Source organism: Meles meles, chromosome 19 (genome assembly GCF_922984935.1).
Source record: "Meles meles chromosome 19, mMelMel3.1 paternal haplotype, whole genome shotgun sequence".
Lineage (NCBI taxonomy): Eukaryota > Metazoa > Chordata > Mammalia > Carnivora > Mustelidae > Meles > Meles meles.
Window position 1 is genome coordinate 46439637 of NC_060084.1, and position 13881 is coordinate 46453517.

A 13881-nucleotide genomic window follows, 5' to 3' on the forward strand; every position below is an offset into this window, starting at 1 on the left:
AGGAGCCAGCAAGATGGTTGTGAATAGAGTATTGAGGGGTTGAGCATCAAGTGGGAAATCTCTGGTGGTGGACTCCTAGGAAGGGTAATTAATAACAGGGGTGTCTACAAGGTCATTTTAAGTAGTTTTCTATGCCCTGCAATGACGGTGTGCAGAACACACAAGAAGCCGGCTACACTCAACAGCTTTGGCTCCCTGGCTGCTTTTATTTTATTTTATTTTGTGCGGGAGATGATAATCAGGGAGACGAATGGTGCACTACATTTGGGTCACTATCACACAAAGACATAGAATCTATAACAAGAATTCGGTGGAGACAGGAAGCACCGCAGAGGGGAACAGAACACAAATTCTCCAGATTGTTGCTGAAATCTTGGACAGCGCATTGCTTTTCCATTGGATGCAGCCGGTAATATTTGCAGGTAACCCTCCCTGACCTGTAGTCCCATGACAGTAGGAATAGTGCCTTCTCTTAGAGCTGTTGTGAGAATTTAAGCTGTTGTGAGCGCCTCTCCACCTTAGAGGAGGTGAGCTGGTGCACTCTATCCATGGACAGAGCTCTGGTCTCCGATGGTTCCTTCCGCGCCCAGTAGGGGGCACTCAGCGGGCCTTGAGGCAGAGCTCGTAGGTTGGAGGGATATTGCCAAAGCCTGAGACCCTGGGTGTGATATCGATGTCAGCGGGCGGCACCAGCGAGTGTAGAGAGAAGTTCTGAAGGATGGACGTAAAGTAGAGAAAGAGTTCCATGCGGGCCATGGCCTCGCCCAGGCAGATGCGCTTTCCTGTGGGCACAGGGGAGGATGGAGGGCGGCTCATATCTGCACTGGGATCATGAGGGCATGTGGAGCTTTCTGGCCCCATCACTGCTCAGAGCCTCCTCAGCATCCCCGGGCTCATGATAATACCTGCTTTGTGGGGTTATTGTAAAGACTCAGTGGGCTCCTCTAGGATCTGCCACTTACAGGAGCTCAACACGTGGCAGCTACTTCTCTGGTGGCTTGATTCCATCAGATTGCAAGAAGGAATGGCTCTAAAAAAATCCTCGAATTTGACGTTTCTGTTCATTTAAATTTCTCAAAGGTTTACCAAATGCCTGCTAGGTGCCAGATGCTGGTGAGGGAAAGGAAGGAAGGAAGGAAGGAAGGAAGGAAGGAAGGAAGGAAGGAAAGCTAGCTCACCCTTAAATAATGCTTATTATTTGTTGGTCACCCTTCCAATGGTTTGAAAAGATGACTCTCCACTTTATAGACAGGAAATGGAAGTAACTCACCTATGATTCCAACCTTTATAAAGGTGGGGTGGGGTCCTGTTTCCTAACCACTGCACTGATTCAATGTGGCTTATACTTAAAATATTCTTCTAAGGCGGTGTGTCATGGGTCACAAGCTCCTATTCATTAGGCAAATCCACCTGCTGCCTATTTTTTATACTACCTGCAAACTGTTAAAAAAGAAAATCACACACCCCAAATAGAGTCACTTAGGTTAGGCCAAGTCGTCAACCCAGACTCAGTATCTAAGCTAATTTCAACCTCCTCCAGAAATGCAGTCTTAACCAGTTAGTTGGGAATTTTTTTGATCCGCACCCATGAGGTGATCTGCGACATGGACCCTCTCCACCCCCTAAAAGAAGATGAGGTAATCCGCCTAATAAGATCTTGCCATTAAAAAAAAAAAAAAAGATCTTGCCATTTGCAATGACATAGATGGAACTATGTTATAGATATATAGATAGATAGATAGATAGATATAGAGGGCATCATGCTAAGCAAAATAAGTCAATCAGAAAATTCAAATACCATATGATTTCATGCATGTGAGGAATTTAAGAAACAAAACAGAGGACCATAGGGAAGAGAGGAAAAAAATAAAACAAGATGAAATCAGAGAGGGAGACAAAGCTTAAGACACTCTTAATTCTGGGTTAAGGGCATTAAGGAGGGCATGCGATGTCAAGAACAGTGGGTGTTATATGCAGCTGATGAATCACTGAATTTTACCCCTGAAACTAATAATACATTGTATGTTAATTAATTAAATTTAAATAAAAAATTTTTTAAAACCCTGCCCTTCCCCTAGGGGAAGGTGATCTTGCCTATAAGAATCCTTTCTTTTCTTTTGTGAATAACTTCTTGCCCCCTCTCCTCCCTATACAGACTTTCTATTTCTACAACCCTAAGGCTGCCCTCTACTTACTAGATAGAATGCTGCTTGATTCATGAATCATTTAATAAAGCCAATTATATATTCAAATTTTCTCAACTGAATATTTGTTCTTTAACAAAACTAAGGATGCTTTTCACATCTTTAAATGGTTGAAAACAGTCAAAAGAAAAATAATATTTTGTGACACGTGTGAATTCAAATGAAATTCAAATTTCTATGTTCATAAATAAAGGTTTTTGGTATCACAGATATTCTTATGCATTTTCGTGCTGTCCATGGTTACTTCTGTGGCATAAGGGGGTTAGTTGAATAGTTCAGACTGAGATACTATTCCTGGCAAAAACTAAAATATTTTCTATTGGGTCCTTAACAGAAAAAGTTTGCTGGTATCTGTTTAGTGCTATACCTTTTCTAATTATCAGAGTTAACGGTTGTAATATCCCATGATTCTGGGAAATAGCATTCAACGTCCCACCCAGACCTGAATGTCGAATACAGACCAAAGATTGGGGGGTCATATTTAGCATGTTCCTGTGGTGGGGCTGGGGGGACTCAGACCATAGAAACCTACCAGAGGAAAAAGGTACAAAGGCTTCGTTCTTCTTGAAGCGACCCTGCTCATCCAGGAAGTGTTGAGGATAGAAGGCATCCGGATATTGGAAGTATTTGGGGTCTTTGAGGACAGAGCCAAGCAGCGGGAACACATCAGTGCCCTGGGGTGAAAATTCGGACAGTTAGGAGAAATCAGTGTTGGAGGATGGGGGCAGGGAACCAGGAGGAGAGAGAAGTGAGGTGGAGGGAGAAGGGGTAACAATGAGACCCAGCTCTACCTTGGGCAGAAGGTAGCCTCGGAAATGAGTGTCCCGGATGACATTATGGGGGACACCCATGGGTACGATATCTGTCAGTCTCTGTATCTCATGGATCACAGCATCCGTGTAGGGCATCTTCACTCTGTCATCCACACTTGGGATCCGATGTGGTCCAATCACCTGGTCAATCTCTTCGTGGATCTTGGCTAGAAGAGGCCAGAAAACATAGCAGACAAGGACACAGGAGGTATTTCTGGAGGTCAAGGCTAGGCTATGGGTTTGTATCTACAGTACCTGTGGATCCTGAGGAAGCACACCATGTGTGTTTGCAATGCCTCTTTATTCTTAATATCTGACTCGTTGTTGGGGTGCTCCCAGACCCCTGGGAGGCACACAGCCTGGAGGCTTGAGTGCCCGCTGGGATGTTTGGTCTTTATCTTGCAAGTACTAAAGAGCAGGGTAGTGTCCTGGTCCCAGATGGGCTGTCATACACAGATTTTTGACAGGATGGAGAAAAGGTACAACACATAACCAGGACAGGATTGAAACAAGTGACAGCAATTATGTCACAGGAATTAAGAACACTATTGGTGCAGTTACTCCTCCCTGAACTTCCTAGATGAGTGACTCTGAGGCAACTGACTTAACCTTCGGAGCCTCTGTTTCTTTCTTTTTTTTTTTTTTTAAAGATTCTATTTATTTATTTGACAGAGAGAGAGATCACAAGTAGGCAGAGAGGCAGGCAGAGAGAGAGGAGGAAGCAGGCTCCCCACTGAGCAGAGAGCCCGATGAGGGGATCAATCCCAGGACCTTGAGACCATGACCTGAGCCGAAGGCAGAGGCCCAACCCAATGAGCCACCCAGGTGCCCTGAGCCTCTGTTTCTTCATCTTCCAAATGGATGAGATGGTTCAACAAGTTCATAGAGTTGTAAAATTTACATAAAATGCAGCATGCAAGTAAGTAGAATAGTGCCTAGGCACATAGTAGGTGTCCATTAAATATCTGATTATTTAGATATTTAGTTGTTGTTGTTGTTGTTGTTGTTGTTATTTGGTAAAACACAAGGACAATGGAGTAGGGGCTAGAAAAATTTGATTGGAAACAAGTTAGTCTCTCCCATTGTCTATACCAGGAAAAATTTGTTGGCTTGTTTTGAACTGCATTAGAAGAGAGAGATGCCAATATTGGGGGTTTTCTTTAAGCAAGGAATGAGCTCCTCATCACTAGAGTTCCCCAACAAGACCAGATTGCAATTTATTGGAGATGGATTCTATTGGATTCCGGCACTATAGTTGGCTAAATAAGAACCATTAGGGATTACCTCCTAATCCCTAGAACCTGTGCATGTTACCATAGAGGACAAACTTGGGGCTTTGAAGACATTATCAGAGTAAGGCTCTTGAGAGGTGGAGATTATCCTGGATTATCCAGACTAGCCCTAAATATAATCACAAGTGTCTCTGTAATTAGGAAGCAGAAGGGTCAGAGTGAGAGGAGATGTGACCACTGAGGCAGAGAGATTTGAAGATACTATGCTTCTGGCTTTGAAGATGAAGCCCAGGAATACAAAGAATACAGCTCTTGAAGCCGAAAAGGCAAGGAAACGGGTTCTACCTTGATTCCACCCAGTGAAATCCTGTGTAAACTTCTGAAATCCAGAACTTAGACTTATGCTAATTTAAGCTGCTAAATTTCTGGTAATTTATTACTGCAACCATAGGAAACTAACACAGGCACCAAGTAGAAGATTAATTAAATAGCCTTCTAGGTCAGAGGTGAGATTCTGCACACTGAGATTCCAGAGTGTGAAGAGTGTATGACCGTGGGGTTCTCAGGTTTCAAGATTATATCTTCTTCCCTGTTGGGAGTGGGGGTCACCAGGTAAGCAGCTCAGGTGAACACTCACCTTCCACCTCAGGATACTTCATCATTAGCAACAATCCATAACGTAGTGTAGAGCTCACAGTCTCTGTGCCAGCAAAGAATAGGTTGAGTGTGGTCAGCACCAAATTCTTGAGATTAAATTCTGTGTGGGGATTATTTTTATCCTGAAAATGAGAGGGATAGGACACAGAATCACCCTCTTCTGTGTTTATCTTCTTATTTTGTCCCTTTGTGGAAACACAATAGATGGTTAAACTAAGTGACTATCTAGGAGAGGAAATAGCCAGAGCAAAGGTCCTGGGGCAGCAGTGTCCCCCATGTATAGAGGAACAACAAGGAGGCCAGTGTGACTGGAGTGGACAGTGGGGAAAATGGGAGGAGAAAAAGTAGAAATTTGAAAGTTCTAGGACAGTAAGCTATATAACTGTAAAATTCAAGTGCTGAGTGTAATAAAAAATACATAAATTTCTAAAATTCCAAGACTTTATGATATAGAAGTATTACGTTTCTAAATTTCTACATCTCTAAGACTTTCAAATTTAAAGCTTAAACTCTTAAGCTTCTCAAATTCTCAAAGTCTAAGCTTCTCAAATTCTAAGACTGTAAAGACTCATTCTGGCTTTCTGTATTTGTAAGTCTCTGGTAGTTGTAATCGCAAATGACTTGAAAGGTACAAGTTTTAAGTATCCTTGCTCCTAAAATTTCTAGATTCAAAGTTTATTTTAAAAGCGTAAGAGTAGGGTGCCTGGGTGGCTCAGTCGTTGGGCGTCTGCCTTCAGCTCAGGTCATGATTCCAGGATCCTGGGATGGAGCCCCACATCGGGGTCCCTGCTCAGCAGGAAGCCTGCTTCTCCCTCTCCCACTTCCCCTGCTTGTGTTCCCTCTCTCACTACCTCTCTCTGTCAAATAAATAAATAAAATCTTTAAAAAAAATAAATGAAAGCTTAAGAGTGTATGTATGCCTTTACAGTGTCTGTATCTCATCTATAAATAAAAGCCAACCATGTAAGACAATGCTTGCTCTTTTATCTCCAACAGGTTGCAGGTAAAATTTGTAGGTCCTAGGGAATAGGATGAAGAGAGAAAAGGATTGGAGAAGAGGTACCTGGTACATCTTGATGAGGAAGCAGTCAATGAAGTCCCGAGGGTTTTGTGGGTCAAAAGATGCTTCGTTGATCTTCACCCTAGAGGCAATGAAGTCCTTGAGCTCTTCTACCAAGTAGTAGATGCGATTGTGTCTTCCTGGCAAGTACTGCATGATCCCGGAATACATGTCATACAGCTGTGGGGAATAAGCAAAGGGAGTTTGTCAGCAATGGGCACCTGGGGCCAGTGTAGGCTGAGTCTGGGGTCAGCTAGCTGGGCTCAACACCCAGATCTGGGTTTGAGGATTGGGTGAGTCCATTTGCTACTTGGAGACTCCAGGTGTATCAATCCTTGCCTCCCAAGGTTGTGGGAGGACTGAGTGAGGTATAGGCGGGTGTTTAGTTCACTGAGATTGGGAGTGGGCAGGGAGGTGGTTAGTGGGCACCTGTGCCCAGGGTGTGCTCATCTCAATGAAACTCTCGTTGATCATCTGCAGCAGCTTCAGGAACTGCTGGTCTTCATAGTCAAAGCGGCTTCCAAAGACGACAGAACTGATGACGTTGGAGACAGTGCGGCTCAGGAAGAAGGTGGGTTCGATGGGAGAACCTGGATGGGGGAAATTGACTAGGTTGGAGACAGTGATTAGGAGCATGGGATGGAGAATCATTCAATCATGGATACAAGTCTTGGCTCCACTGCGTAGCAGCACATGCTAGTTACTTCATTTTTTGGTATTTTGAGTCTAGATTTCCCAGTATGTAAATTGGTTTAGTAACCACTAAAACCTGCGGCTTCAATATAATTATCCATGTGAAATCCTTAGCACTGTCCTTGCCATGTAATAAGTACCCAGAAAGTGCTGGTGGAGTTTAATCGTTACTTTTGGTTATTTAACTGTGTTTGTGCTGTAGAGTCACAGATTTGGGAAAGAAGTCATGGTATGGGACACATTTAAAAAAAAAAAAAGGACGGCTGGATTCTGTGTATCTCTGCAATGATTCCATTTGAACTATTAAGAAAATTCTTCCCTTGGCCTCAGCCGCACCATCTAAAACAGGATATGGGATCTGGGGACAATTTTTCTAGAACAATTCTCATATTCACAAATACACAATTTTGCAAATAATTTCTGGGGGTACATGGACATTCAAAGCCTTCATGTGGGGGTGCCTGGGTGGCTCAGTGGGTTAAGCCTCTGCCTTCAGCTCAGGTCATGATCCCAGGGTCCTGGGATTGAGCCCCCCATCGGGCTCTCTGCTCAGCAGGGAGCCTGCTTCCTCCTCTCTCTGTCTCTGCCTGCCTCTCTGCCTACTCATGATCTCTGCCAAATAAATAAATAAAATCTTTAAGAAAAAAAAAAAACCTTCATGTAGACTGTTTAGTTAGCATCCATGAAGCCTAGAAGGAAAACTCTGATTTAGAGAAATTTATCTCTCTTGCTATATCTTATCTATTCCTCTGTGTACTTCTAAGCTGCTGTATGTCTTTTTTTTCCCTCTAAATCCTATTGGTTCCAGACCCTATTTCAGGGCAGGGATTGGATTCCTTAAAAAATATAATCAAATGGGTATAGAGTTTCAGATTTGCAAGATGAAAGATTCTGAAGGTCTGTTTCACAACAATGCAAAGACACTGGAACAGGCACTTAGGAATTGTTAGGATGGTAAAATTGTACATTATGTAGTTTTATGACAATTGTATTATGTATTTATGTATTTATGACAATTGTATTCCCTAAGTGGAGGTGGCAGAGACCTATGGGTTGGGTGTATGTACTATATGTATACATATATGTGTAATTTAATTTGATCCTGTCACCGGAAAAAGGCATGAATTTACATATTGCAAGAGTTTGCACATGCTTTCAGGAGCTCACAAAATCCCCAAGATCCACTGATTAAAGCTTCTGAACAAGTGGTCTCTGAGAGGCTTTCACGTTAACTTTTAACATGGAGCCTGGCTAGAAATCTCAGTAAACCCTTAGTCTTTTTCATCCTCTCCTATTCTAGAGCCTTCTCCCACCAAGGCCCATCTTCTCATGACTGAGCTCTTTATAATAACCATTCATCTTTTCACCTGCCCCCTTGTTGCCCACCCCCCCTTACCCTTGGTCTTCCGTAATTCCTCTAGTAAAAAGCCAGCCTCCTCCTGGATCCGCTCCTCAATGCTCCGCTTTCCCATTCCGAAGTCCCGAAGAATGGTCAGGGAGAAGCGTCGGAGGATCCTCCATCGTTCTCCATTAGCCAGAGCTACACCTGCCAGAATCTTTGTATCATCCTCCTGCCTCCCCTTCCCTTCCTGTGTCCAACTCTGTGCTACACAAGGATGGGAACAAATTATGACAGCTCTGGACTCTGGTCTCAGGGAAGATCCTCCCGACCTCCCAGGCTTGATGGAGAGACTGTAGTTCCTTCCCTACGGGACCCTCAAAAACAGTCTAGGATTGAGATGGAGGGGAAGGAAATCAGGCTAGGAATGATTGAGGGAGATCACAGAGAGTTTCTTATAGGATAAAGACCTAGAACTGGATAAGTAATTGGTTGGATGCCTAGGAAGGGGGGCAGGGGGTATAGAGAGAATGCCATTTACGGTACCTTGGAATGGAGAACTACTGTATCTTCTGTACAGCATTTGGGTTCTCTAGATATATGCACACATGTACACAGAAGCTCACACCTGTACATCAATATACCCACCTTATAGTAAGTAACACTCTGAAATGACAAGATTTGCGTGGATTGATAATGAATGTTTAGAAGTTTAATGAAATTATTTCAGTGGATTAAGGAATGGAAAGAAGAGTTTTTGACTGGAATGACTGATAGATGATGGATAAGAGACTCAATGGATGAGTAAAGTGTTCATGAGTGGAGGGTTTGAGATGAATGGATAAGTGGCTGGAAAGATTTATGGATTGAAAGGTTAATTGATGGGTGAATAATAGAATGGTTAGCGAATGGATGGATGGAATGGTGGATAGATGGGGGAATGGAAAGTTAATTCATAGATGTACAGATAAATTAGGTAGAAAGATATTTGTATAGAAAGGTTAATGAATAAATGGATGTTTTTGGTGGATGCGTAGATCATTGGAGAAGTGGATAAATGGAAGGAAATAGATAGGGATAGATGGATGGATAGAAATATGGAAAGAATAGCATGAGGCTGTTTGGAATTGAAGAGTGTGAACAGTTGGAGATGGATGTGTAGGACATACTAGAAAGGTATATCCCAAGTGGAGGTGGCAGAGACCTATGGGTTGGGTGTGTATGTATGTATAGAGAGATGAGAAATAATGTTGGTTATAAGGGCTTCAATGGGTATACAGTGTCACTAATCCATTAAAAACAGAAGTAATGCAGCATATACTCAAGAGTCAGATGGCTCGGGTTTAAAACAAAATGATTCCACTTACTATGTGATGTTACCCGAATTTTCTCACCTCAGCTTCCTCATTTGCAAAATTAGTAAGACATTAATAGTTCCCTCAAAGGAGTCAATGCAATAATTCATGCATAGGACTTATCAAGGAATCCAGGACATAGGAAGTGTATTATCATCACGTTGTTGTTACTTACCATGACCTTGGAAGTTTCGCTCTATCGAAGCCAGTTCTCCACGGCCACTGAACTCATCTGCCCGGTCTACCAGGGCCTCTTTCACTGCCTCATGTCCACATAAAACAACTACTGGCCGGGGACCCATGTACACAGTGAAGACTGGACCATACTTCTCCTTGAGCTGGGAGTGAAGGAAGACATAAGTGGAGAGAGCTGAGTGGAGGACCAAGTATAGATCAATCAAGCACTTTAGGGTGGAAATTTCAAGAAGGTACAGATGTAGGAATAACAGATAAAGGTGAGTCTTGGGCGTAGACTATTGAGCAAAAGGTACAGATGCCTTGGGTCCTGTGATCCTGGGCAAGACCTCCCCACCCAGTGCCTCCACAAGCTTTAGTTTCCTCATCTGTAAAATGGTGGACCTGGATGAACTGGACTCCAAGATCTATGCTTCTCTCTCTACAATGCTCAATTTCTGGAACTCTAAGATTTCATGATACTGAGTATCAAAGTTCTAAGTCCATCAGAGAGCACGAGTTCTTGTGTTTAAGGGTGTAAGGTATTGTGATTCTGAAGTCCTCAGATATGAGAGTCTTAAGTTCCAGTGTGCCAGGAGTCTGTGTTTCCACGAGTTTAAGATTCTGGAATTTTAGTAGTCTAAGGTTTATGAGGTCTATGTTTCTAAGAGTCTGTGTTTTAGATGTTACAAAGTTATACATTTGTCTACAGAATTAGTTGTTGCTGGTTCTGTGAGAGGAGTAGTCAGACTTACCTTCATGAAAGACTGAAAAGTGGCATCAGTACGGACTTGCAACACATTCCCCAGGAAGGGTATTGGTGTAGGCCCAGGGGGCAGCTTCCCCCCCTTGTTGTTCCGTTTCCAGGCAATGAGGATGAGTAGACAAGACAAGGAGAGTGCCAGAAAGATGGTGAAAGCCCCTCCTAGCTCCATGGTGTCAGGTTGAAGGGTTGTGTCCAGGGAACCAGATTCTGCTTAAATATGTTCTGGGAAATCAGCTGTGCAGAAATCTGAACACCCTGAGATTTAAGTTTTCCGGGTATGGATGCCATTAGAGAGGATATTGCTTTATCTGGGGGGTTGTTATATAACCTCTAATCTCCCACCTGAATAAAGATGGATTGAATTCACCCAGGGAAATCCACTGGGGCCATCCCTCTTTCTTCATATTTCCAGTCTCAGCTCAACCCCTAGTTCGACATGTCTTGGTGGGATGTGGGAGGCAGCTGACCATCATTTTTAGACTATTGCATTAGGAATCAGACAATCTGGGTTCAAATTTCCACTCCACCTTTTCTTCATTGGCAAGTCACCTAACCCTCTTGGCCTCAGTTTCTGGACTCTGTCAATAATAGGGTAACCATACTGTTTTAGAAAGTCTTGGTAAAGAACAAAGATGACTCCTTTCTCATTGCCTAACTACTTAATTTCTTTAAAAATGCAGTATGATGAAGATTTAGAATAGCAAAAGAAATAATTCAATTGAAAGGGTTTTTTTTTTAAGATTTTATTTATTTATTTTTAGAGAGAGCTCGACAGACGGCAAGCAGGGAGAGGAGCAGATGGGATGGGGGAGGGAGGGGGAAGAATCTCATGCAGATTCCAAACTAAGGGCAGAGTCCAACCTGAGGCTTGATCTCACCACCCTGGTTTTACGACAGCCAAAACCAAGAGTTGGATGCCCAATTGACTCACCACGGATGGACTTGAGCTGAGCTCAAATTCAGAGATTCTATTACTAAAGAAAGAAGGGATAAATGGATGTAAGGGAACAATTAACAGTTAACATGGCGTCTTCCATGGGGATCGACCCAGGGCCAATAAGGAAACAAAAGAAAAGCAATCAGCAAACAGCAGAGTTGATATTCAGCAGATGCACTCAGCCTTAGGAAGGTCTGGGATAGGAAGTGGAGTCCTAGACAGGTTCACAGACACAGCAGAGGTGAATCCTTTGGGCATCGTGCTGCTTTTGTTCACATGTTTCCAGACGATAAAGCTCACCAGGATGGACATGCAGTAAACAGGAAGAGGGTGAGGCCGTCTCATATCTCCAGGTCCCCAGGAACAAGGAACCATCCTTGGCCATGGGCCCTGGCTACAGAGATCTTGGGACTCAGCTTCTTTAGTAACCTGAATACCTTTGGATTAAAATCCCTGGGGGTTGGATCCCACGTGGGAGCTCGCCATGGCTGTGGAGCTTATGTAACTTGTAGTCTCCTCTGAGCTTGCCACTGAGCACGGTGTCTTCACCTCTGCACTCCTCCTTCACTAACCTAGGCATCCTCCACGTTTGTCCTCTGAGAACATGTCCAAGGTCATGGACGTTCTAGGGTCAGGGAGAACCAGGTTGGCATTCTGCCTCTGCTCTTTTCTTGGTTAGTGGGTTCTGGAACAGGACACCTAATTTCTTTGAGCCTCAGTTTCCTCTTCCATAAAATGAGAATACCCATAACAGTTCCTCCCTTGCCAGACCTGGAGGTTTGTATGGATTAAATGTATTGAAAGCTGTCAGCACGGTGCCAGTACTATCATTCAATAACCAACTAACTCTCTAACCCAGGCTCCTCAGCCCTTTGAAATCTGTTCTCACGGAGGAATTTGCTATAAGTGGGGCAGATGGTTAGGGCAGGGAGGCTAAGTAAGGCTGAGGGCAGGCTATGGTGGGGGCAGCTCATGGGCAGGACTGTCGCTGGCTGCTGGACTAGCAGGGAGAAGAGGTGGGGACTGCCTATCCCTGAGCCTCTTCTGTGCACCAGCACTGTGCTAAATTCCTGACTGTCATACTCTGATGGACCTCCACGTCTTTGTGCATCACTCCCATTTTCCACACAAACAGACTGAGACTCCCCCAGGTTACTGGGCTCTCAAGGGCAGGCTTAGGATTAGCATGCCTCTTTGCCCTTCCAGAAACTCTCTCCCACCAGTGACTTGCCTGGGGGTCCTCTGTTTGGGGAAGGTTTGGGGATGGGACCAGCTGGTAGGTATCTAAGAATGAGGGAGACTGTGAGTGGAGTGGGGGCGGGGGGCAGTCCCTGTTGCTGAAATGGAGGTTTGGGAGGGTAGCTACTTACTGTTGTTTTCAGTGGGTGGAGCAGAGACCTACCGAATTTTCAGGAGCACCGTGGTGACCAAGAGTGTCCAGGAAGGGCTAAGAACCCAAAGCACTGTCTCCCTTGCTGAAGCCCCAACTCAGTGGGCTGGGGTAGACTCTGCCATCCTTCCTTCTGTGCTCAGACTTTTAACTGAGCTGAATTGGATGGTTCCCCAAAGTTTCCATTACCACCTTGTTTGCACTGCTTGGCACTTTTCCTAGGAGCTGGGAGAGAGCCCTGGTGCCTGCCTGTATCCTCCAGGAAGCTCCCCATGACTGCAGCCTCTGACCTGTTTATTCTGTTTCTAGGCAGGGGAGGCAGTTATCTGATCTCTGCACCCAATCCAGGAAGAATGAGCTGGGAGAGCGTCTGTGAGGCTGGGTTGGTGGACTGAGAAAAAAAGAGAGAACTAAGAAGGGTGAGAAGAAAGAAAATGCTCTTCCTGGCCTCTTCTTCATCCCCCACAGCCAGCCGCTATGCATAACAAACAATTACATAATCAGCCCCCTCCTGCTCCGCAGGAGCCAGAAGGGGAGGGATCTGGGCAAAGGACATGTGTCAGTAAGAAGGGAGCAAAGAAAGTGATCTCAGGGTGACAAAAAACAAAAGAGGGAAAGAGTGGCATGGGACAGAAAGAGAGAGACAGAGTATCAGAGAGAGACTGGGGGGAAGGGACAGGAGTGAGGGGTCAATTAGGACCCAGAGCAACAGGGAGAAGGAATCAGAAAAACATACAAGATAGAGACTGACCCTTGGAGGGAAAGACACAGAGAAAGGAAGAGCCAGACCTGAGGGACACTCACTCAGAGATGTGTAGACAGAGAGAGAGAGAGAGAGCTGGACACAAGGAGAGATCTAGAGAAGCAAGAAATAGAGCTGCAGAGGAGGGAGTCAGACACATGCTGAGAGCCCAAGACAGAAGGTCAGGGAGAGGGACACAGTGACACAGAGAGCTGCAGGAGTCCAGGGAAGGAGCCCAGGACCTGCCTGAAGCAGAAACAGAGGGGCATCAGGGACCAGAGAGATGGTCCCATCAAAGGGCTGGATCGCTCTCTGGTCAAGTCTTGTGAGCAGCCAGCAGACAGGAGACATTATTTTTCTAGTCTGTGTTACGCGTCGGGCCCTGAGAGAGCAGATCTCTTGGAATCCCAACCACAAGCCTCAATGACAAGGGCCCCAGCTGATACTTACAGAGTACTGACTATGTCCCAGGACATAGGTCTCAGCACTTGGGCACACACCCAACCAGTCCCAAAGCAAC

At 44.6% G+C, this 13881-nt stretch overlaps 1 protein-coding gene across 3 annotated transcripts; it reads right to left on the bottom strand.

The window, feature by feature from the left end:
• Nucleotides 1-232: 232 nt before the first annotated feature.
• Nucleotides 233-12845, bottom strand: LOC123931192 (cytochrome P450 2G1). 3 transcript variants are annotated; one of them, XM_045988056.1, is made up of 9 exons: nt 12632-12845; nt 9528-9690; nt 8055-8204; nt 6395-6555; nt 5969-6145; nt 4886-5027; nt 2996-3183; nt 2737-2878; nt 233-782 (listed from the first exon to the last, which is right to left on the bottom strand). In XM_045988056.1, exons 2-9 carry the CDS (start codon nt 9652-9654, stop codon nt 601-603), a joined length of 1269 nt encoding a protein of 422 aa, XP_045844012.1. In that variant the 5' UTR covers nt 9655-9690; nt 12632-12845; the 3' UTR covers nt 233-600. The 3 variants fall into 3 exon arrangements, with proteins under 3 accessions (XP_045844012.1, XP_045844011.1, XP_045844013.1); XM_045988055.1 differs by lacking the exon at nt 12632-12845 and adding an exon at nt 10282-10461; XM_045988057.1 differs by lacking the exon at nt 12632-12845 and adding an exon at nt 9932-9953.
• Nucleotides 12846-13881: the final 1036 nt, after the last annotated feature.